Consider the following 26,514-nt stretch of genomic DNA (forward strand, 5'->3'; position numbering starts at 1 on the left):
AGAGTCAGACCCTTAAAATGGATTCTCCTTTTGAAGTTTTGGTTCTTTGTAACTTTGTAACCTATGGAGGTGCAATCAGATGCTTTTTTTCTGTGTAAGGGAAAACCTTTGAAACATTCAGAGATACAGATGGCAAGACAGAGAGGGACAGCAGAGGCAATAGTACTGTTACAATTTACAACAGTTTCAAGATGAATTCCAAGCCTCCCAGTCTGAGAGGAAAAAAAGAGAGGTCAGTATACAAGCTTTTAGTCCTACCAGAAAAGCAAAGCAGCATTTTAAAATCAAGCTGCTTGTTAGGAAAGGATTACCTGAACTTCTTCAAATTCAATCCAGTAAACAGCACAGGCACTCTTGGAGACTGTATCTGAGAAGATAAGAAGCTACTTTCCTGTGTATTCCTCACATTTTCATTTAAAAGCACACAAGAGACTAAAGATGATAAAGCTTTCCTGACTCTTTGATGATTACTATATAGAAGTGTCAACATAAAGTGGCAAGTTTGTGTAATTTGTTCAGAGATTAGATTCATCCATAAGACTTTCCAGTAGTTCTTTCTCATCCTCTCCCCAGTATTCTATGGAATGGAAAGCTTAATTCTATGTTAATTGTCCAAGTCATGAGCCACATTCATAGCTATGTTTTCACTGAACATATTTAAATTTGATTCTGCTCTCAGTTACACCCACATAAATCAAAAGTAATTCCATGGAAAGCAATGGAATCACACAAATATAACAGTAGTGTAAATGAAAGAAAAATCAGGCCTAGTCATAATTTCATACTGGAGTAGGACATTTATTCCATTCTCCACCGAATTAATAAATCATGAGTGAATAAAATAAAATTCTTCAAGCCAAATTAGTCTAAAGAATACTTTGTCTCAGCTATGCCTAACTGGCTTCCAAAAAGCAACTCAGACTGAGTTACAACCTAAAACTTGTTATGTCACAATGACCAGCCAAACCCAGCAGCAGTGTTCAATATTCTTTTGAGAGCAACTGGTTTGCCTTCTAACAGAGAGAGAGATTCAGCAACAGTCAAAAATGAGGGAGAGAAAAAGGGGTAAAACAGAGAAAGAATATTTTCCCTGCATCAATCCCAGGTTAGAACAGCAACAGACAGTTCTTAATTACTATGATTTATTTAGAAAAAGAAAAAGGAAATGCCTTCTCTGGGAGTCTCCTACCTCATTATTTGGGTCCTGAATAACCTTATAAAGAGCTGGCACCAGTGATTTTTTCCGGTGCAACGTTGATGCATAACCGGAGATTTGATTTTCAGGTAATGCCTAAAGTAAGAGATATAGACAGCAGTTACTATAATGAGTAGTTCGTGTGTACGCTTTCATGTATTGATAGATATCTATGAACACGATAAATCCAATTTTGATAACATTAAACACAACAACAACAATCCCTGAGCTTCAGTCAAGACAAATTCACAACTTACTACACTAGTAAAGGTGGAATTCTGTCCTTTCAGTACTGATTCAAGCAAGCAAGCTATCCATAAACCTTACAGTGCTGGGACCCAATCCTGCCTGGTGCTGAATGCTATGAATATTCATCAACTTGTGTGGTAGTTGAGGACATTCAGCAACTTCCAGGACTAGGTCACTATACAGCTCTTGGCCGCTCCATATTAAAATTATCTGCCACAAACCCAGTCTAGTCTCTAGATCCTCTCCTCTTCTCTTTTTCCCTGTTCAACCAGGAACTTTTCGAAACCCTATATAAATTTAAACTTTTTTTTAAACCTATGATAAAGCCTCAGATGATTAAAAGTGAAAGTTTTTTAAAAATCCAATTTACTTGTCTCTATGTGCTGTTTAATTTTATATTTCTCTCAGCTCAATAAAGGAAGTTTAGATTTGGTTTACAGTCAAGACACTTTCACGTCCTTAGTCATCTGAAGCATGGAATTCATCCATTCTACAAAGGAGTGTATATTTTTTTAAAAACTATTTTCACTGGAGTTTTTTAAATTGTGGAAACACTTCTGTTAATCTTAAATTTAATAAAAAGTTGGTTACGTTTTTAAATTTTGTGAACAAGTTGACAGTCTCCCTTTAAATTCTATCAGCTTGATTTACAGAGTGTTATGTGCTTTGAAGTGAGATCTGCATAGTATGCTATACGCTCTGTACTATTATAATACATATTTGTATTCCAAATTGTGCTTTTTATATTAATACCTTTTTATAGACATCTACACGTTGTGCAGTAGAACAGATACAAAAGATTAAAAATCAAAAGAAGCTTTTACACTTTAAATGTTTAATCATTAGCATTCTTAACATTATATGCCATTAAACAACATTATAATTGTCATACACCTACTCAGCTGACCTTGAATTCTGATAGCCATTCTTCCACCACACCACGTTCGGATCCCAGCATTTTCTTACAGCTTATTCTCCTTTCTTACCTTTAGGAACAAGAAAGAGAAGCTCAAAAGGTAGAATTCAATTCAGTTCTGTATAACCCTGTTCTAAAGGGGAAGATAGTTCCAAATCTGATGGTTTTATTTTACATCAAACATTACCAGATGTTGTAGTTCTGAAAATTAGTCCTGTTTTCTAATGATTTTTTTTAAACTGTTCTCTTGATCCTCCTAGACATAAAGCTATAGTACTTCAGTGGGTCAGAGAGGACTCAGGGCTCCAGGACAAATTGCACATTATCTAAGACAAACACACCATCCATCCCTGTGCTCTTACCAAATATAGTACAAAGAAAAGACAACTGGAACAACTGAAGAGCATCATGGAACAAAGCCATGTGACAGGTTATAATGACAACTCTGGATATGGCACAAAGCAAATACAATTTTATAAAAAAAATAATATCTTGGAAGTCATGGTGGCAGTATATTTTATTTCTTAAAGCTGTTCTGGAGGAACTGTGAAGTTTCTCTTCCAAGCTGCAACACTATTTTAGCAGTAAGCTGTATTTTTCAGAAAGCTAAACATACAAAGCACTATTAGTTTTTTTTAAACCACACAATTACTATTATTACTTTCCTACCATATAGCAGTTTTATTCTAGAATCTTGAGCTCAGACAAAAACAGGTCTCAGGCCAAAACCACGGAGTTTTATGGTGTTCGCTATTTGCATACTATTTTGAAATAAATACCCTAATCTTATTAGCTATCTCTATTTAAGTACAATATTTAAGTTGCAGCTATTTTCTTAAATTAATGTAGGGTTTTGTTATGTAATGTGGATTTCTGAGGTATTTAAGTATCTAAATATTCACATTAAATAGATTCCTTTTTTCTTTTTTTAAAAGGGCCCAGAACTGAGTCGGTACATTACATGAACTTTAAACTACCCAAATACAATGTTTAACACAAGAGAGGGTGCATTAAATAAAGACATCATTTCATAAGCACCAAGATCAATCCTTCACTGGCAGAGGGCTGGACACGATGACCTAGTACATTCTTTCCCTCTCCAATTTCTATCATTACTTTCTTTTTATTATAGTCTCAGCACACAGACATTTAATCAGAGCTATGCTAAGCATATTCACTAAGCTACTGTTACATTTAGAAATTATTGTGATGTGTCAGCTGCAATACTCTGACCCACAGTCCTGCATTCGGGTCCAAAACCACCATTACTAATTTGCCTTTTCACAGGAAGACAAGTGTTGTTGCTAAACAGAAATAAAAGACAATAGGAAAATGTTTATATAGTAGATACTAATAGATATGAAAATAGAACGTCACAGAACAAAATATTGTGAAACTATCCATTACTTTAATACCTTCACCACAAGAAGAGATGTCTCGCACAAGAAGAAATACAGGAAAATAGCCATATGCAAATCTGGCCAGCATAAAGCCCAGTGCACACCTATATTTCTGTAAGGCTATATAGCAATAGCTTGCAGTCTTCGTAAGAGAATCTGTATAGTAAAAATATACAGTAATAATATATTCAAGTTCAGATGAACTGACATCGTTTAGGAGTGCTTTTTTAATGTATTATGGAAGTTCTTGCTGGAAAAATCCCAAAGATCTCTGATGAATAGATTTCTGAATAAATCATAATCTATCGGAAACATATTGCTCATGCTATCATAGCTTCAAAGAGAAATCATCATTAAAGCAAGGATGAACAACAAAAATTCATGGCTAACAAAACTTTTGCAAATCTCACTCGCTAACTTTTTTTTTTTTTTTTTACTTGCAAAGGTATAAAGGCACAGTTAGATACAGGAAGTCAAACAAAAGGTAGAGACAGTCATAACATTTTCCAAAACAGCTAGTATATATAAACTCCTGAGAGTTCTTCGTAATCCAGTTTAGACTTGCACAGAACAGGAGGTTAAAGGAAAAATGTTTGACTTGAGTATATTAATAAATGGGAGTAAACAACTAAAATTAATCTAATTAAATTAGATTTAAAATATACTTCGCCGTGTCATTTGGAAAAGGCCCTAATAAACAATAAGCTATTCTTCCAAATATTAGTGTTGAGACTTGACCTTTTTTTCCCCTTCCCTTTTTATTTAAAATTTTAAATACCCTATTTACATATTTATTTACAGGTATTTCAAAATATGTTTTCACCAGGGATATCTGGCACAGGCTTAGACAATTAATGTTTCTATTATTACTTAAAAATGTAAATCAACACCAGTACAATTATGTAATCCAACCTCTCTTCCCCTATTCCACTGTTTTGCCCTTCTCCATTTAGTAAGTTGACGTTTCTATTTCTTACAAAATACAAGTCAAAATGGCTATGCCATTAGCAACAAATATCATGGGTAACATATTCACACAGTTCCGAGAGTAGGATCTGCTAGCTGATTTGAACTCCCTCTGCCACTTGGCTACCTTTAAAGAACCAAAATACTACATGACTCTCCAATATTTAACAACAGTTAACATTGTTTTTAAATTTGTAAGTGAAGGAGTCAAGGATTTAATATTAACCCTTTTCTTCCTGCCTCCTCTTTCCCCACAAGCCCCAACCACCAAATGAGTTTGCCTCAAAACATATCATGGGATTTAACAATACAATAATACATTTGGGGTTCTGTTTATTTGCCTTCTGATTTTTCAGCATTTAGAATTCAGGTTTTCAAGCTTTGCTCTGCAACCATAAGATTGCAAACTGAGATTCTCCTGTAATGAAATGACTCCAGGAACTGGACTTTTAGGAAAAACACCAAATATTGATAGAAATTGGCCCTTTAAGGAATAATTCATTAAATCTAGTGAATATGGAAAATTGAAGTATAGGATTTTGGTGTTTATTTTACTTTTAGAAAGAACCAATTACAGTACATTGTGTCAGGATCAGGGCAGCAGGAATCTCAAAATCTCCAGTTTGAATTCAATATAGGTTGGTAGCAATCCAAAGTAATTACTGTCTCAAAATAGTTTAGTAGTATAAGTGAAATGAATGGGTGTTTTGAAATCAGCCGCTAGGAAATGTCTATATCACAGAAACCACCACCATAAGTTGGACCCTTGTTGACAGTCTCAATAGATAGGTCAAGGATTGCATTGACATGGAGACCCAACTACCCTTATGTTTAGAACAGTCAATCCATACAAACGTTGAGTTACATTGACTGAAAGACTGAACTCACTCCTGGCTAAGCTGTACTAGATGTATGAAAATAAATAAATAAAACAAAACAAAATTCCATCAGTTTCCAGTGCTGTCAACAGACACTTTTTAGAAGCTTTTTTAAAAAATGATATTGATATTTTAATGGAGCACAATGGGATGATGTAGGGACTTTGGATCAATTTTGTTAGTAAAATACTCACAAAACATGCACAAGATGCTAGCAGGGATTTTTACAAATTGGAACCGTCCCTAAACAGAGCTTCCAACAGATGCATTAAACCAAATTAACATGCTACCATAGAAATTTCAATCTGAAAACCAACCTGATGAGCAATTCAATTATTTTTTATTATACAGCTCTCTGATAAAAAATACTCTAAGGCATCAGGGCTGTTCAATACAGCTACTACAAATATTATTATTGATATTTAGCATGGCTACCGTGTCTTATCTGACAATCTCAGCGTATTTTACTATTAACTAATTCAGACTCAACATCCCTGCAAGGCAGCCAAGATTTATATAGGAAGGCAGGGAAATGCTCTGATAATCTGGGCAGATAAATTACTACACCTACACAGAAAACCAGCTACGTGGGAGATAAAAAGAGATGGTTGTTTATCAGTTCATAGCAACACAATGAAAGAGTTTAGGGCAGGAAATTATGAAGAATCTCTTTTCTAACTATAATTATTGAGAAAATGTAGACAGGGAGAATGCTGAATTTATTCAGGTCACCCTGTTTAAAATACTGACACTCTTATAAAAAAAAAAAAAAAGCCAAGGGGGCTTTGAAGTGTGGCTTGCTCCCTACTGATGCGTTTATAAATTCAAGAGGCTCATGAGCAATAACTTTTTTTTTTTTAAGCTTTTATTAGATTTCACTTTTTCCCCTCGGCGGCCCAACTTCCTGGCTGCACCTCCACCGTGTAGTGGCTAGAACGTGCTCGCCAGGCAGAGTATGAGACTGAAAGTGCTGAAAAAGAGCAGCAACAGCTGGAGCAAATTTGCCACTTGCTGTCCAAGAGAAGAATCCAGACCCTGGCACAGCCAGTGAGCCACCCGTGGTAGGAGAGGTGCAGGGAACCTTTGTGGAAAAGGAAAAGTGCTGGGGGCTGCTGCAGGAGCGAATGGTCACCCTATTTGTATTTGGGAAAGGAAGGAAGAGAGAGGCGATGCATGAATAAAGCACGGAGATCAGAAGGGGAAGACACTGATCAAAAGAATGGAATTCAAAGGGAGAGATCTGCTATTGCTTTCTTCCTTTTCCATCTCCTTTCAGCTCGCCCTCTATATTCACCTGCTCAGTCAGTCACTCCTTTACATGCTGCCGGCTAAACAGTTTTCCTTTCCTGGTCTTATTGAGCTCCTGCTCAGTGGCTTCCCCCATTGGCCCTAATGCTTTTTAGAAGCTGTAGAATCACATGCTTTTAGAGCAGGGATCAGCAACCTTTGGCACACACTCCGCCCGGGTAAGCACCCTGGCGGGCCAGGCTGGTTTGTTTACCTGCCGCGTCAGCAGGTTTGGCCGATCGCAGCTCCCACTGGCCGTGGTTCGCCGCTCAAGGCCAATGGGGGGGACGGGAAGCAGCGGCCAGTACATCCCTCGGCCCATGCCGCTTCCCACAGCCCCCGTTGGCCTGGGACGGCGAACCGCGGCCAGTGGGAGCCGCAATCGGCCGAACCTGTGGACGCGGCAGGTAAACAAACCGGCCCGGCCCGCCAGGGGGCTTACCCTGGCAGTCCCATGCCAAAGGTTGCTGATCGCTGTTTTAGAGCCAGCTGTCCTAGGTTCAATTGCTACAAGTGACCCAGACAAGATTGTTATTATATTAGTCACCCCTGTCAGATGATTTCTGTTATCAGTAGCAAAGCACAGAAAACAAAGTGCAAATCTGTTTGAAGACAGCAGGACAAAGGCCTCAAAATAAATGTTACTACATGTGATAAAACTCCTTCCGCTCCAACCTCCCCCACAAAGACTCTTCACACATCTTTGAGAACCCAGGAGAAAATATAAAAAATACAGTATAGCCTTTAGGAATACTAAGTGAGAAAATCATCTATATAGGCGAGACAGCTTTTAGATTTAACAAAAGAGCAAGTAGAAGAAATTAATCATTGCAAAGGAAGAATTCTTCCCTCAGAGTACACAGTTCCCCTCCAAAAAACCACAATTGATAAATTATCCTTTTAACCATTCCTCTCTGCTAAATGAAGGATTTCCTCAATCTCTTTATCACAAAAAGCATAGCTGATCTACAGTGTAGGAAGACAAACTTTTTAATACTCATGGCTTGTAATAGTGGGCTAGACAAGAAAAGGGGAGGAAGTTTTAGATCATTGTTAGGAGAATAAGGGAAGGGACAAGCCTTGCATTAATATTAACACAAACTGGAAAAAAGCTTTGTAAAATGTACATTAGGTCAAGTATAATCTAGTGTTGTAATAATGGAGGAAGGGAACTTCTTTCTGTGTACAAAGAATATAGAACAAATTGATTATGGTTACATTCATTTATTAATACGATTGTCTGAAATTGCATTTATGCTGAAAATTACTCCTGGTTGGAGCTAGTGAGATTATATTTTAAAATGTGAATACTGTTCCTCAACACATAGGTTAATTGTTATAGAGCTGAGTACAGACTGTTTTAATGTGATTACTTCTGGCCAGAGGCATTACTAACACACACGAAGACTTCAATAAGGTTTGTGCCTTGTCACATGTATTAAATAGCCTCCTTTTCTTTTTCAACTCTTTTGTTTATAGTTCACAGTAAAGAGATTGTGTTAAATCTCTTTTCCCGAAGTTTAAGAAGGCTTAAAAATAAGTGTAAGGAGATTGGAGCCATTAGGTATTTGGAGAGATTTAACACAGACCTCTCATATCCACAGGAAACTCACTTCTCTCTTAACAAACAGTGAAAGGAACTTGGTATCATTCAAATAGTTTCCCTATTACAATACTTTTTCTTTCCCAAATCAGGATATTCCTGCCCTGGCCAGGGAGTAAAGGAACATGTTGTACAGTTCTGTAGCCAGCCTGCCAGACAACGTAGCAGTGACACTTGTGAGCAGTGGCGCTGGAAAGAGTGCAGAAGTGTGGGGTGAGGGCCAAATTTGAGGCAGTGGCATTGTGACCTAGCACATGGGTTTGCCTTTGGCTTCCATTTCTATAGAAAAACCAGAGGGGTGGCCTTCCCCTCCAAATAGGGACACTTACAAGTCAGCCCTACGTATTCTATTCAGTAACATCCCAGACAGTGTTCAGAATTACATGCATTTGTCCAGAGCTCAAACTTCAGACCCTATGTGAAGCTGCAGAGCCACTATACTGACTCACAACAGAAGCCAGATCAGATGGAGTTTTAACTCCATTTCAGGGATATAAATGTCTGAGGGTCACAGAGAAAGGAATAGAAAGAAAGACAGGAAGACACTCTGGCTATGGTTTGAAGGTTGTTCTAGGATAGGGGTCAGCAACCTTCAACACGCAGCCCATCAGGGTAATCCGCTGGCAAGCCGCGAGACATTTTGTTTCTGTGGACCAGCCGCAGGCACGGTCCCCCGCAGCTCCCAGTGGCCACGATTAGCTGTTCCCGCCCAACGGGAGCTGCGGTAAGTAGTGCGGGAGAGCTGCGGGGGTCCATGCCTGCGGATGGTCAACATAAACAAAATGTCTCACAGCCTGCCAGTGGATTACCCTGATTGGCTGCATGCCGAAGGTTGCCGACCCCAGCTCTATGATATAAAACAAAATCTCATTCTTCTCCTCCTCCTGTTTTGCTATTAGGTGGGTGGATAGAGGGAAAGGCACAGAAATGGCCTGGCAACTACATCCATTAACACTACCATCCAGAGTTAAAAAGTAAGTTCCTGGTCCCCTGGGAATGGTGAAGAATAACGTCCCAGATCCTGAGCTGCCATGTGAAAGAAACCCTTGCTGATACTGTTTCCATAGGAAAACTGAGTCAATAATACCATAAGACAAACAGCTGACCCTCCTCTTCCCCTCTCAAGCATTCCCCATCCGCACCAGACCAACCCTTCCCAGAACCCTTGAGGGAGCTCTTCTAAATTCCCTCCCTCTCACCCCCCACCACTACTACCGCCAGCCTGACCCTCTCAGAGCCCTCGAGGGAGCCCCCTGCCTTCTCCAGCCCAGCCCTCCCGGAGTCCTTGCCTCCCCCATCCCACCAGCCTGACCCTTCCAGAGCACCTTCCTCCCCCACTCTTTACCTTACCCTCCCTGCTAGTGAGCCTCTCACCCTCGCATGCTGGGTTTGTCCCACTTCCTGGATCTGGCTGCTCCCCCGGCACCAAGAGGAGCCACTGCTGTGGTTTTGGCAGGGGGGCCGGCACACAGCACAATGCAGAGTGGGGCCTGGTTGTCACATTGCATGTGGCGTGACAAAGGACAGGACCTGGGTGCTGGCCAGGTCACAGCACACCTCCTCCCAGACAGGAACATGTTCAATTAAAAAAAAAAAAAAAGCAGGGGAGGAGAGGATGACACACTGTTTCTGACACCTATACTTGTGTGCTCTGAACACTGTCCCATCCCAGTCTCTGCAGCCAGAAGGAAGGCAATTAAGAGTGTGCTGGAATGGGATCAGAACAATGAGGCAGAGTAGTATGGAAGATTTTGGGGGCTACATGAGGCATCTGGAGGGAAAAAGTGTATTCTAAGACGGTGAAAATGGTGAAGGGAAGCAAGCAAAACAGATGAAAACAAAGTCTGTGTTACATTAAGTGCCTTTCCTTGTGGAAATTGTATATAGCCTAGATAAAGATGAGTCAATATTCCACCAGGGCTCCTTGAAGTTGTGTCATTTCCCCCAACCTCTATATTGCTGCAGGAGACTTTACTTGTGCGACAGAGTAGGCTTATTTCTTAAATCTTGCTGTGGAAAAAGGGGTAAACATTTGTTCATGGAACAATGGATGCTTCAGAAGTGCAGACAGATAAGATGTCCAAATAAAACTACAGGCACAGAGAGTGGCTGCATCAGTATTATGCCTTTGACAGGACCTTAAAACCTGGAGCTGAAAAAAAGTCTTGCCTTAAGGAAATGAGAAACAGAAAGTACTTTATGAGGGATCTGTACTTTAAAGGGTATTTTGGTCACTGGCAAGTGTTCCTAAAGAGAGAAAAGATGAAACAACACAAAATATCTAGAAGTTGTGGGGGGCAGGGATTTAACCTGACTTTTGCCAAAACCTATAGCATTCACCAATTTTGAAATTCTCACAGATGTCATCTACCTCCTTTGAACTACAAGCTCTTTGTTCTGAAACATTTAGCCCTTCTGCAAGGAACAAAACCATAAATAGAAAATTTCAGGAAAAGGAAAATTTAAAAAAAGAGAGAAAAGGAATAGAATATTCATGTTTGGTTTTAACCCTGCAAACCCTTATGCACATGCTTAACTTTACACATAAGTAGTCTCACTGATGTCAGTGAGACTACTCACACGCATAATGTTAATCACACGCACAAGTATTTGCAAGATCCAGGTCTCACACAGTAATAGGAGAGTATTATAAATCAAAAAAATTGAGAAATTGGAAAGAAAAAACTGAAAGTAGATGCAGGGTTCAAAATATTAAATTAAATTTTTCTGTTTGTTTTTAACAAATATTTAAATATTTTCTAAAAAATGTGCTCTAGTTCAATAGGCTTGATATAATAATTACTGTATAATTCTATGGCCAAAATTATACAGGAGGGCAGACTAGATAATTACAATGGTCTCCTCTGGTCACACACTCTATGAATCTATAACCTCCCTTCTATTTTGATTTTTGTTGGAAATTTTTTTATTTTTATTGGAAAATTTTTGATTTAACAGAAGAACTGAGAGTTTGATAAATGGAAGATATTAAAGTAGAAATAAATATCCCAACATTGATTTTTTTTTTAGAACATCAAGGCATATTTCTTTGGCACTTTGCTTGTTTGAATTGGACTACTCATGACAGTAAGCACTGCAACTGGCCACTAAGTAGTTATATGATCACGCTCTGTGAATATTCGCTCTTCATGGCAAGGATCTGTCTTAAGTGTTTAAGCATGCAGTATTTGTTGGGTACTTAAACAGTGGTAGTAATAGTAACAACAGGAGATTTACTTGAATTTAAGAAGTACCTGTTCTAGTAGCGCGTTTCAGTAGCACTGCTTTTTGCATTAAATACTATCAATAATAGAAGATAACTAAATAAAGCAAGCTCTGGAAACAAAAATATCAAACAATGTCGTTCGCAAGTAGATTTCGGAAGCCAGTGATTAGCAGTCATAATTTGCATGACACCTGAATACGGTTATTTAAAGACACCACAGGAAACACCAGAGGAGAAGTTACTAAAAAGTCATGATTCTGTTTGTCATGATTGGTATAAAAATTTGCTATAGCATGTGCCATGCTATAGCATGTGCTCTTTACCTCTGTTTTAAGAAGTCAGTTCTCTAAAGAAGGAGGAGGAGGAGGAGGAGGAGGAATAATGCAGCAGTTTTCCAGTCTGGAATGCATCTGTCAAGCTTTAAAATATTCCTCAGTTCTGTGAAAGATGAAAATAGAAAATCTGAGATAATCAAAACAAAGACACAAGATGGGCTTTGGAAAACTAGACACTATACTTATTTTACTTAATACATTTTTCTGCATCATAGACAAACTGCAGAAATTACCAGCTAAAAAGCATTACCCGATCTACTAAAACTCCATTCCACCCCAAAAAAAAAAAAAAAAATCTGTAACAAACACAACACGCCAAACAGTGTTTTACCCTAAAAAGGAAGAGAAAGAGAGATTATGTGAAATTTACTAGGGACTTTGTAACAGAATTTACACGGAAGGTGTTCAGATGCTGTAGTGACTGGCAGCAGTATAAAACACAAAGATAGAAAGAACACTAAAAATGAAATTTGATAACCAACAGTACATATAAAAGATACCCATAAGACACACTTATTAAAAGGAAATTAGTATTTTTGCAAGATTAAGCACAATCAATACCCTGAATCTTCAGAACATAAAAATCAGAAGATCCAAACCATAAGGGCAGCATGTCTTAAAAAGTGTTCCTTCTTCCCATCACAAGCATTTTGTTCTGATATCTATTTACTACAAGGTTAAAAGTTTCAAAATCACTTCAGGGAAATTGCCACCACCGAGAAAAGTCAGTATACTTGCCAACATAATGTAGGAGCCATTAGCTAGGGACTTATGTTGCTAATAAAGATTTTGTACACCTCAGATCACTTCAGGATCGCTGAACTCCGAAGACTGCACCTTCTTATTGTCAGTATATTTTAATGACTTCAGTATAGTTTAAGAGTACCTTGGATTATCTTACTGTATTACTGAGCACTTTCAGTTGTACATTCAACACTACAGGGCTCTTTCACTCACGCTAAAGTGTGCACACACATGAGCCAAGCCTAGGTGGATTAGTGAGAATAAGATGCTGAAATCCTATGATGTGTTTCCAAAGTGTATGGAACTGTTCCATTCTATACTGTTTAAGTTACTATTGTACCTTCTCCAATACAAACAGTTAGTAAAAAGTCCCTTTCTCTCAATATTAGTAAAACATATATTAAGCGGAACAGCAGATCACATTAGGTTAAATTTCAACTGTTAGCCTTTACAACAAATAAAAATAGGGTGAACTTAAAGGGACAGTATGAATTTTCTGTAATCAGACATTTTCATGCAATTTCTTACAGGAATCTCTACGTGATATCTGATTATTTTTATAGTATTATAGTATCGATACTATAGTGTTAAGATAGTAAATAGCTAATGAATAACAACTTTACATGTACTTGTGCTTGTCTTCAGTATAACTTGCCATTTATATTAATCCTTATTCAGTGCTGGTCTTTAATCTAGCTTTTCTTATTTTGTCTGTGATGCCTTTATAGTTGAAAGTCATTAAAAACCTTCTTTGAGGAATAATCAGTAGTTTTAATTTTTCTTATACGGGCACTACTCAACCTCATTACATCTGTGTTGGGTGGTGGGAAGTAGTGATCACCCAGGGAACAATTAGGGTCCTGATGCGTGCCTCCCTCTTCTCTTATCTCCGCAGTAGTCAATAGGCGGACCGCAGGCCAAATACAGACCACCAGACGCTTTTGAACGGACCCAAACAATCTTTTTTATTTAATTATTTAAATAATTATTTTCTCTGGAGTCTGCTCCTTGACTATACCTTAACCACAAAATTTGGACACTAACCAAAAAAAATTGACTAACCCTGTTTTAGAATGTGTTAAAACATTCTTTGATCCTGAACTTGAAATATGACCTACGTGAGGGGACTTATGTCCATGCAGAGCCCACTAAAAATCAGTGGGATTTTGCATAGGCATATGGGTCTTCCTGCATGGCGCTAATTGCAGGATCACAACCAAATCAGTTCAGATTGGGGGGAGAGATAGCTCAGTGGTTTGAGCATTGGCCTGCTAAATCCAGCGTTATGAGTTCAATCCTTGAGGGGGCCATTTAGGGATCTGGGGCAAAAATCTGTCAGAGACCGTACTTGGTACTGCTGTGAAGGCAGGGGACTGGACTTGATGACCTTTCAAGGTCCCTTCCAGTTCTATGAGATATTATTCTATGGAGATATACCTAAGTATTTCTCATCATTTATCTGTACTACACAGCAACCAGTGACATTTAAGTAAAATATCTGCAAATTTTCTGGAATTATTAATCATCTTAGAATGAGTACTTTTAAAGTAATTAAATCACTATAATTTCATTATATAACCTCACAAAAGACCCACAGAAAACAAAACAAAAACCAGCACAAGGATTCCTCCACTTACAGAAAAGCAACAAATCACTGTCTTTGAAACAAGATTGATACAGTATTTGCTTCTATCAGGTCCTAGACAATGACTCCTCTTTCCATCCTATCTTCAAATGATTACTGTAGACTGGAAGATTTTGAACAAGTGGTCACAGTATAAAAACACCACACACCAGGTGAGCCCAAAAAGGTAAGGCCAGTTCTGCAGCAAGTGCAAATGTGGCTATTTCTTTGGAGAAACCTAGCATAAAGGATGTAGAAATATGCTTTATAAAACAGTCTCCAACAATCATTGGTCTATATGAAGCAATGTCAGGGTTCCAGTAGGAAGACAAAATATATATTTTATAACGCTGGGCTAAGCACTGAATGTTGCTGTATATTTTAAACAACAAAGGCTCTTTGCCCTCTAGCTCTGAAATTCAGAACAAATCTGCAGTAAGAAAGAAAGATGACTTCTGTTGAAACACGGAGACTTAGAAGGCTATCAGCAGAAACATACATCAGACCCATTGTTACTACTGTTAGATGTATAGTGGAGGAGCAGTGAATGGGAATGGGAGGGCAGCACTACAGATTTAGTGATACAAATTAATGAGTGTGAAGAACCAGTGACTCTTTCCAAGTCAGAGTTTCCCCTTACATATGAACAAACCTGCTGTACTAAGAAAATATCCCAATAGTTGAAAGATAGCAATTCAAAAGCTTCAGTCAAATTTTAGAAAAGTCCTAATGTTCTTAATGCAAAAGGACAGAAACGGAGGGCATTCCAATGGCACAATCATTAACTTACTTCAGAAATTTTCTGCCCAACCAGCGGTCAGGAGTTAAGTTACACAGCAAAAGAATAGTCAATAGAACACTGTAGCTATAACTTTGTAACAAAGAGCATACTGCAACTGCCCAAAGTGTGTACACAATCTTTGGCCCCCACACACCCAGCAGAAACAACATCACCCACAGCATAAAGATTGTGTCCATTGTTTATTAAGTACCTCCTCTTGGCAGCTTATGAAATACTCCACTGAGTACATCAACACTAGCAGTTTTTCCAGAAACCGGTCAATTTACGAAACTTTAAAAAGCGTAAGTCAGGTTTAAATGTTACACGAGTCGCTCCCTGCAAAATGGCTATATTACAAGGAGCAACAAACAAATACAATCTTGCTCTGCATGTTTTTAAAAACATTAATCCCAATGTACAATACATACACTTTTGGCATGTAACAGATTGTGTTTTCCAGTTTTAGGTTAAAACTGATGAAATCTAAAAGCAAAAACTAAAACACGGTGGGGTTGTTTGTTTGTTTTTGTAAAACATTACACCAAAAACACAAAACTTTTAAATAGAAGTCTAAAGGTTCCTCATGCTCATTCATTTCTGGAGGCAGGAGTTTGCAGTGGGTCCTGGTTTTATTTTTCTCCAGAAAGGGAGTGGTGTGGGAACCAACAAGTTTTACTACTAAAAATGAGCAATAATTTCTCTAAAATTAAAATATCAAAAGTCAGAAAATAAACTAATTACGAAAAACAATAAAAAAACAACTGATTTCTATGTTCTCATTTAAACTACTGGCTCAGGTCTTCACTTAATCTTACCCCAAAGATGTTAGCTTTGGATAAAAATCCATATTTATGTTTCAGACATTGGATCTAAAGGTAGGTTAAAGAGCGAAAAAGAAAAAAAATTAAAAGATTTATAGAATATTTTTATAGAAGAGCGTTTTTTTATTTTAGTCTTTTCTATTATATGATCTACCTACCTGTCTACTCAACAAAACTTCCACATGCTGACATACTTGTTTGATTACATCAGTACAGCTGACTGTTTTGACACTTCCAGGACGTGCTTAAGAGGGTGTGTGTTATCAGGCCAACAATGGGTACATGTGTCCAAATACAAGCACTATCTAGGATGAAGACTGACAAAATAGCCTGTTTGTATGCTCACCTAGCATCCCACCTATAGAATAAAAATGTAAATACAAACTATTTTCCCAAAGCAATCATGTCTTGCATTTTATGAACATTTTTTAAAATGTCAAGACTATCAGTTATCGTCATTAAAAGGTTCATGGATTACTTTCTACAGATTACAAAGTGGTATTAATTAGGCATGGTCACAATTTTATATTACTTTATACACACATTCTCTCTCTGGTCCTCATTTAGTCGTTTTTATGTAACCATGTTGTGGACTGTTAGATAGCTGATGTATCTTACCCCAGATGGCTACGTTCAACAGTGGGTGAAGAAGTGTTCCAGGTTTTTATTTTATTAGCTATCATACACATATACACAGAATTTGCAAAGTGCTTTGGATCTACCAGAATTAAAACAAACAGATACCTAAATGTAAAAGGATAGAATACTATTTCTCCAGTTCATATCCTAGACCAGAACATAAGATAACTGGAGTAAAAAATTAACTAAGATTCCCAGGTAAAAACAATCTTTTTAGTTGCATCCAAACTTAAATTTTGCTAAAAGAAAATATATAGGTTTTATTACATCATAAGGAAGAACAAATCCATGCACTATACATTGCAAAATACATACTATTTCATCTAATACTGGATATTTATAAATTAAAGAATAACCATAGAGAAAATTTTATTCTTAATTCCAGAAAACGTTGCTATTCTTAATTCCAACAGCATGCCACTTGCACTTTGAGAGACCAAAAAGTGGTAAACAACATTTTTAAAAGGATTCACATAGTGAGGAGAAGTCATTATTACCTGCCAGCCTCAGCTGTCTGGGCAAGAGGGGGATTGATACATTTTCCAGTTTAGCATAAACTGAATATATAGTACATGGCCAAAGCTTTTAAAAAAAAGTCTTCTTCACCAAACATACCTGTACAGAAAGGCCCCATTAAGATGGCAGTCTAATGTAACTTCTGCTACAGCCCTGGTTAGCAATAATTGAGCACATCTTTTTAAATGTATTTTGAATTTTTTACATCCTAACCATATCCATTGTTCTTTGAAAACTGTGTAACAAAAAAAATTTGGGTCTTTTATTTAAAATCTCCCCACATATTTTAATCTACCTCTGTAAATCTCTCTTCTATGTTACCCACTACTTCCTAGCTACAAAGTGGGACCTTTAATGCCCTACTAACATAGGAAAGGAATATAGTACACCGCTATCTCAATATAACGCGACCCGATATAACACGGTAAAGCACTGCTCCGGGGGGGCAGGGCTGCGCACTCCGGCGGATCAAAGCAAGTTCAATATAACCCGGTTTCACCTATAACGCGGTAAGATTTTTTGGCTCCCAAGGACAGTGTTATATCGAGGTAGAGGTATATAGACAGAAAGCCAAACAGTCTACAAAACATGTGGGATCCAAGCTAGAACACCTGAAGTGCAGGGCAGGGGATCCTACTACTCTGTCCCCACTCCAGGAGTACAACCTAAGTACCTAAAGGAGAGATGAAAGGGTTAAAGGCTGGGGGTGAGAAGCTGACAGGCTGAACATAGGATCTGCTAAAGATCCTAAGGGAGAGGGGACTGGGAGAGGTCCCACAATCTAGCCCTCTTCTCCACAGTTATTATATTAATAAGTCCCTGACGACTCCATTCCATCACCTTACACCCAAGAAGCCTGCCCTTTCAAACCATAAAAAGAAGAACAGGAGGACTTGTGGCACCTTAGAGACTAACAAATTTATTAGAGCATAAGTTTTCGTGGACTACAGCCCACTTCTTCGGATGCATATAGAGTGGAACATATATTGAGGAGATATATATACACACACAGACAGAGAGCATAAACAGGTGGGAGTTGTCTTACCACCTCTGAGAGGCCAATTAATTAAGAGAAAACAAACTTTTGAAGTGAAAGAGGTGGTAAGACAACTCCCACCTGTTTATGCTCTCTGTCTGTGTGTGTATATATATCTCCTCAATATATGTTCCACTCTATATGCATCCGAAGAAGTGGGCTGTAGTCCACGAAAGCTTATGCTCTAATAAATTTGTTAGTCTCTAAGGTGCCACAAGTCCTCCTGTTCTTCTTTTTGCGGATACAGACTAACACGGCTGCTACTCTGAAACCTTTCAAACCATATTATTACTACCTCAGTAGCTAATTCTCTGATCCAATCAAAAAAAGGCAGCTCCAGCTCTTCCCTCCCCATAGGGCTTAGGAACACACATGCACACCTCCAATCTACAAAAAAAAGAGGCCTCTTTTTGGCCTATCTGTATCTTCTTTCCCAAGCCATTTAGCAAGCCCCACTGCATCAATTTTGAAAAAGTACACATCCACCCTGGCCAAGAATTACCCCACTGAAGCATGATATCGGCAAGAAATTTCCTACCTTGCCATTCAAATGCTGGATGCTGCAAAACATTTTCCAGCTTTCTTAATCCACTTCCTGCTCGAAACGGGTTCCTTTCACTATATCATCATAAATCCAGGAGAGGTCTCTCTTTTCAAACAAGCAGTGGAGATTTACAACAAACATTTAAAAACCCTGCAAGACCAAGACTGGTATTTTTGTTTCCACTGAGGCTCACACATTTTTAAAACAAGTAATAAAGGTTAAAAACAACTTTAAATATACTTCGAGAAATGTTTTGCTATGTGGACTTTTATTAATAAAATTACCAAAATACTCATCATCCCAAAATAATCGACACCCAGTTTTTAAAAATATTTTAAATAAAATACTCTTAAGCTAAAAATGTAAAACAGAAAGAATTGAGTTAGGAACGCAGTAGCTGCTCACACCTCAAAAGACTGTTGCCTCACATAAATCAATCACTGAGAAGAGTCCATGCAACGCTTTAGAACATTTTCCTCAAAACCAAAATTAATTTATTGTTAACACACAGACAGGATATTGTGGATCCATCATAAAGTAATTTAAAAATAATTACCATGCCTGGTGCATTTACTTTAACTCTACAGCTTTACCGTAGTTCTGCTCTCTAGCTCTATATCGGGGTTGGCAACCTACCGCACGCGTGCCAAAGGTGGCACGTGAGCCGATTTTTGACGGCACGCAGGGCGGGCTGAGCCGCTCAGCCTGCCGCCGCTCTGGGGCTTTCCGCCAATGGCTCCTGCCAGCCGGGGTCCCACCGCCGGTCCCACTCAGCACCCGCTGCTGGCCTGGGTGAAGGAACCCCAGGCTGGCAGTGGGCTGAGGCCCCAGCTGGCAGAAGCCAGCGGCGGAAATCCCAGACCGGGGCGGGCTGAGCCGCTTAGTCACTGCTCTGGTTCTGGCTGCTGGCCCCTTGCCAGCCGGAGTCCCCCCCGCCGCAGCCCCACTCACCTTGCGCAGGCTCCCTGCCAGACAGGGTCCAGGCCTCTGGCCCCGCTCAGCCCTACCAGCCCCACTCACCTCAGCTACTGATCTGGGGTTCCAGCCGCTGAACTCCTGCCAGCCAGGTCTGGATCTCCAGCCTTGCTCAGCCTGCTTTCGGGCCTGGAGTCCCAGCAGGCCACCCTGGGCTCTGCTCCTGGCCTTGGATCAGTGCTCTGCAGCCTTCCTGCTGTGGCCCACTGTCCCCAGCCTGGGACAGTGAGGGTTGCACACAAGGCAAGAGGGGGTGCAGCTCAGCACCCCCATCTTAAAATTGCTTATATGAGACCACACTGCATTTGACCTTGCGCCTGCCTTCTATCACCATTTTTTTTCCAACTGAGAGTTGAAGGGAACATTTGACAAAATGGCAGCTCCTAAGAAAGCGAAGCTAGATGTCCGATCATTTCAGCCTGCTTGGACAGACTCATTTGGATTTATTGAAAATAAGGACCATGCTATTTGTGCTTTCTGTTATGAAAGTGGTGTTTGTCGTACATTAAGTGTTCAACGACATTTTGAAACGAAGCACAAGAAAACCTTTCTTGACGAAGCAGACAAGACTGAATCAATCAAAAAAGCAGCAGCAGCCTATGAGAAGCAAAGCAGTGTTTTTAAAAGCTTACGTGTAAGTAAAAATCAAGCTACAGAAGGAAGTTACAAGATTGCACAGTGCATTGCAAAAAACGGAAAGCCGTTTACAGATGGGGAATATATAAAAAGTTTCTCAGCAGTTGGGAGATTTTGTTCAATGATTTGCCAAATAAAGATACAATCATATCTAGAATAAAAGAACTGCCCATCTCTGCCAGAACAGTTGAGAGACGCATAAGTGAAATGGCAGAAAACATTAAAGAAAAGCAGACGACTGCATTGAAAGACACAGCAGTGTTTAGTGTTGCAGTTGATGAGAGCGTGGATATAAATGACATTCCACTTTTGGCAGTTGTTGCAAGATATTGTGCTTCCGATGAAATCCTAGAGGAACTTTGTTGCCTTAAACCCCTGCATGGCACAACAAAGGGAGAATATATACTCGAAAGTTTTGTAAACCATTTTGATGAACGAGGAGTTGACTTCAGAAAAATATTTTGCGTGACAACAGATGGTGCTTCTGCCATAGTCAGAAAACAGAAGGGATTTGTAAAGTTACTTGAAGATCAAATTGGCCATCCGACAGGCAAATTTCACTGTATCATCCATCAAGAAAACCTGTGTGCTAAAATTTCTAATTCAGAGCTTAATAATGTGATGAATACAGTGGTGCGAATTGTGAATTTCCTTGTTGTTCGATCTGCTTTGACTCACAGACAATTTCAAGCACCGCTAGAAGAGATGGACAGTGCTTATAACGACATCCCACTTCACAGCAACATTCGGTGGCTAAGTCATGGCAAGGTTTTGGTGCGCTTTGTAAACTGTTTTGTCGGAAAAAGAACAAAACTACCCCAAACTGGATGATGACAGATGGCTATGTAAGCTCATGTTTTTAACTGATATCACTGCTCACCTAAACGAACTCAACCTCTGTCTCCGGTGCAGGGCAAACAGTTCTGGATCTTTATGAAGCCTGGAAAGCATTTGTTGTGAAACTAGCAGTTTTTTCCAGGGATATTCAAACTTCTACTTTCCGCTACTTCCAACTCATAAAAGAGCTATCGACACGTTGCACTATCAATGTCGATGAGATTGGAAAGTACATGCAAGAACTGGAATCAGAATTTTCTGACGGATTTCAAGATTTCCAGCGATTTGGCCCAATGCTTTCTTTTCCAATTAAACCTGAAAAGTTCAACGAAAGCGACTTGGATTTGTCTGTATTTCAGTGGATGGGTGTTGAAGATTTCGAAATGCAACTCATTCAGTTAAAAAGCTCAGAATTGTGGACATCAAAGTTTGTGGATCTGCAGAGCGCACTTGAAGCTATCGAGAGAGATCATGGGGCCTCTATTCTGATCTGCTGGATGTCCCTGCCAGTGAAATTTAACTGTTTGAAGAAAATTGCGTTTGCAATGCTTTCAGCATTTGGATCCACATACTTGTGAGAACAGGTATTTTCACACATGAAATCTGTCCTCTATCCCTCTCAGAGCCGGTGAACAACTGATCACTCAGAAGCCTGTGTGCCGCTTAAAGTATCCAAATACGTGCCAGACATTGGAAAACTCAGCAAGGAAAAGCAAGGGCAAGGATCACACTAAACTGATAAGATCTGCATTTTAATTTAATTTTAAATAAAGCTTCTGAAACATTTTGAAAACCTTGTTTACTTTACATAAAACAGTAGTTTGGTTATATATTATAGACTTATAGAGAGACCTTCTAAAAAACGTTAAAATGTATTACCGGCACGCGAAGCCTTAAATTAGAGTGTATAAATGAAGACTCGGCACACCACTGCTGAAAGGTTGCCGACCCCTGTTCTATATAGTACCACTGCCACTAGTAATTTAGTAAAACAGAATGCTCTCCTCCGCCACCTAAACAAACAGCAATCTAACCACAATTTCAGGGAATACTGTAAAAACACTCCACAAAGATGACCATGAAAATAGAGATTTTCGTGAAAATGGTTAATAGTTTATTCAGACCGGCCTTCAGAAGATGGCAGCTGCTACCACAGCAACTTCATTTCCACTGGGAGGCCAGTTAATAACACTTTCTTAGACTTTCACTTTCCACAGTAAATTCAAGGTGATAATAAATGAAATTTTTTAAGTGAATAATTTTTCATGAAAGATGTCAGTCTATGTGACCTCCATATTAAAGGGACAACCCATAGGAACAAGTGGCCAGCCCCTCTGAAGAGGGAAGGCACCAAAAAGAACCACAAGAAGTGCCATAATTGAGCCTTGGAGACAAAATTCCTTGATTTACCTTTAGAGCAGGTATGGCACAGGAAGTGGCTGTTAAGTTTCTCCGCACTGTCACAACTTTCACCTACAATCTGCTATAAAGATTGCAGGGTAGTAGTTCCATTTTTATATGTCCATTTAATTTTTGGCCTCTCTGCAGAGAGGGCAACATGGTATCAGCCAGCCACAACTGTGACAGTGATTGTGCAAAGTGGACACTTACCCACAAAACCCAAATTAATTTCCTACGTCTCCAAAAATTATCCCTAGATTGCAGTATTTAGTTATTCCTAATCTAGCCACTTCTAAACTCAGAGATGAAATGTTCTTTATCTAATTACTACTCCTGAGACTTCCAGTCATCCTAATTATTTAAGTGTAATAGATAGTCTGAAATCAACAAGATGTAATTTAATAAAGTGTAAAGTACTTTACTTAGGAAAGAAAAATCTCATGCACAACTACAAAATGGGGAATAAATGACTAGGCAGTTGCACTGCCGAAAAGGATTTGGGAGTTATAGTGGATCATAAATTGAACGAGAGTCAACAATGTGATAAAGCTGTGAAAAAGGCTAATGTCATTCTGGGATGTATTAACAGGAGTGTCATAAGACATGGGAGGCAATTGTCTTGCTCTACTCAGCACTGGAGAGGCCTCAGCTGGCTTACTGTGTCCAAGTCTGGATGCCACACTTTAGGAAAGACATGGACAGACTGGAAACCGTCCAGAGGAGAGCAACAAAAATGAGAAAAAGGTTTAGAAAACTTGACCTACAAAGAAACATAAAAACAACTAAGCACTTTTAGTCTTGAGAAAAGACGACTGAGGGGGAACTTGATAACAGTCTTCAAATATATTAAGGGCTGTTATAAAGAGGACTGTGATCAGTTGTTCCACATGTTCACTGAAGGTAGGACAAGTAGTAATGGGCTTCATCTGCAGCCAGGGAGATTTAGGTTAGATGTTGGGAAAAGCTTTCCCATTATAAGGGGTAGTTAAGCTCTGGAATAGACTTCCATGGGAAGCTACGGAATCCCCATCACTGGAGGTTTTTAAGAACAGAGTGGACAAACACTGTCCAGAATGGTGTAGGTTTAATTGGCCCTGCCTCAGCACAGCGGGCTGGACTATCTGATCTCTTGAGCCCTTCCAGCCATACATTTCTATGATTCTATAAACTGCAACTGCATCTACCATATCAATAAGTTTTGGAACGAACTGGTGAAATGTAGTCATCAGTAACGACTACCCCTACAAAATGTGTATATAAATCAGTGACAATGAAGATAACGACTGAAAGAGTGCAGAAAATTGTTTCCATTCCACACATGCAATTTCCTTGTTTAAAAAAACAAAAAACACAAAATCCTATTCTATATAAAATCCTCCTCTATTTGCTTGCTAGAAATAAGTTCCCATTTTAAAGAAGTCACTCCTAACATCAGACAATGTTCACTATATTATTCCAAAACCTCAGATACAGCTTATTAAAATCACTCACACAACAGGTACAGATCAAACACTGCATTAATAAACCCTCTAAGAACCTATCAACTTCTGTAATGAAACAGCAATACAGACAAGAAGAGTCCAGTCAACTCCTCTAGCTACAGAACATGACTATCATTTAAACTTTCATCAGAATGAAAATACATTGCACAAAAAATCTGAGAATAGCAGAGATATGCAAGATATGACTCCATGTCCTATCCTACCAACTTTCTCTATCATAGACCTACAATGGTAACTACCAGCCAACACTTACATCACTACCCAAGGCCAGCTTGCTGACCCAACAGAGCAGAACTATCTGTTAACACACTAAAGACTAACTCTGAATCATAAGCGTTAAGAGCAGTTGCAGAGCTCAATGCTCATTCTTAGGGGGAAGTCAATTGACCGCCAGAGAGCAACACTTGCTGACAATTAAGGAGAGACCATTTTAGCTTTTTTAGATACAAGACTGTTATGCTGGTGTGAAACAGAGGGGAAAAGTTACATGAAGGGACATGACCTTCAAGACAATGAGTCCAACTTAGACTGTAACTAGAGTTCATGATTCATGCAGTGGAGTTTAAACGCCTAGTTGTATGCTAGGGAACCTTCATCAGATGTGATTGTACAGCAACCTAAAATCCAGAAATTTCAAATTCAAGTGTAACTGACAAAAACTAAGCCAGGAGTCTGGCAAGGAGCTGCCCGTCAAAGGCTGTATTTAGTTGTATATCAACATGTTTTAATGATATCAACCAATGAGAATGCACCTTTCTTTACAAAGTAACTGAAGTACAAATAGAGAAGTTGATTAAAATTGATTATTTAAATCGTGGCTTTCCATTTGGTGATTTAAATCAACAAGCTCTGCTTTCTCCTTTTAACAGAAGATGAACTCTCCTCTATTTCAGACTTTTAGTCAGATTTAAACACATGTTGAGGCAAATGCTACATAGATATATAACAGAAGTTAATAAACTTAGATACTGAAGATCTTTATGACTAATCTCCAGACCCTACAAACTCTGTCAAATAAGGCCCCATCTACAATAAAATAAATATGTTAAAAACACATTTGTGAAACAAGGTTGTAGACCAAACATGGTATAATATGGTTGTTCCTTGTCCATCAGGACAGGGGGTAAAGCGTATAACCATGTTATAGAATCTTGTTTTAACCCCAGGGGCAGCTGCAGCTGGTTACTGTCAAGGATTGCTGGAATGGGAAAACTATGACAACACTCATTGACTTCAGTGGAGCTTGACTTTCAACCCAGGAGTTCAATCCCCGTCCAAAAGAGTCAAATTACTTCCACCCCTGCCCAAAAAGGAGAGAGAAAGAAGATATGAAGCCCATCTCCCATTCCAAAAGGGCTCTACCTCATCCTGAGAGTTAAACACCCAAACAACCTCCTGTGCCTTCTTGGGTGCCACAAGGCTCAGCTGCCAAACTCTCCATCTTTCTTCAGCTAATACAATGAAGTTATGCTTTGTAGATACTAAATTCTATCAGCATGCTGAAAACAGAAAATTTTAGGCCATCTACAAAACTGAAAAACATTCCAAAATTGAAATGTGTATTGAATTCAATGCAAAAATGTATTAAACGGAGTATAATATGCATTTTCCTATTTAAATCAATAAAACCTTCATTTTAAGATTACTTGAAGGCTGGCTAACCTAGTGAGGAGGGATTTAAACTAGGTTCAGTGGGGGAAGGAGACCAAAGCCCTGCGGTAAGTGGGGAAATGGGATACCAGGAGGAAGCATGAGCAGGAGAGTGCAAGAGGGGAGGACTCCTGTCTCAGACTGAGAAAGCCGGACAATCAGCGAGTTTTCTTAAGTGCCTATACATAAATTCAAGAAGCCTGGGAAACAAGCAGGGAGAACTGGAAGTCCTGGCACAGTCAAGGAACTATGATGTCATTGGAATAACAGACTTGGTGGGATAACTCACATGACTGGAGTACTGTCATGGATGGATATAAACTGTTCAGGAAGGACAGGCAGGGCAGAAAAGGTGGGGGAGTTGCATTGTATGTAAGAGAGAAGTATGACTGCTCAGAGCTCCGGTAGGAAACTGCAGAAAAACCTGAGAGTCTCTGGATTAAGTTTAGAAGTGTGAGCAACAAGGGTGATGTCGTGGTGGTAGTCTGCTATAGACCACCAGACCAGGGGGATGAGGTGGACGAGGCTGTCTTCCGGCAACTAGCAGACGTTACTAGATCTCAGGCCTTGGTTCTCATGGGAGACTTTAATCACCCTGATATCTGCTGGGAGAGCAATACAGCGGTGCAGACAATCCAGGAAGTTTTTGGAAAGTGTAGGGGACAATTTCCTGGTGCAAGTGCTGGAGGAACCAACTAGGGGCAGAGCTCTTCTAGACCTGCTGCTCACAAACTGGGAAGAATTAGTAGGGGA

General features: G+C 39.2%; 2 protein-coding genes across 24 annotated transcripts in view; both read right to left on the reverse strand.

Moving 5' to 3' along the window:
- Positions 1–26,514, reverse strand: part of LOC135974151 (serine/arginine repetitive matrix protein 2-like) — a 994,828-nt gene that overhangs the window by 536,029 nt on the left and 432,285 nt on the right. The window lies entirely within an intron of this gene.
- HYCC2 (hyccin PI4KA lipid kinase complex subunit 2) overlaps positions 1–26,514 on the reverse strand; it is a 91,120-nt gene that overhangs the window by 42,551 nt on the left and 22,055 nt on the right. For 15 of the 23 annotated variants that reach the window (XM_065562066.1, XM_065562054.1, XM_065562056.1 and 12 more), the window contains 3 exons: positions 12,044–12,158; positions 2,352–2,430; positions 1,190–1,291 (listed from right to left, as the gene is read on the reverse strand). In XM_065562066.1, the coding sequence (XP_065418138.1) occupies positions 1,190–1,291; positions 2,352–2,402 (153 nt within the window). In that variant the 5' untranslated portion in view covers positions 2,403–2,430; positions 12,044–12,158. Of the gene's footprint in view, positions 1–1,189; positions 1,292–2,351; positions 2,431–9,868; positions 9,892–12,043; positions 12,159–26,514 lie in introns of those variants that run through there. The other 8 variants (XM_042851717.2, XM_065562070.1, XM_042851718.2 and 5 more) reach the window with 5 other exon arrangements.

This window comes from Chrysemys picta, chromosome 11 (genome assembly GCF_011386835.1).
Source record: "Chrysemys picta bellii isolate R12L10 chromosome 11, ASM1138683v2, whole genome shotgun sequence".
Lineage (NCBI taxonomy): Eukaryota > Metazoa > Chordata > Testudines > Emydidae > Chrysemys > Chrysemys picta.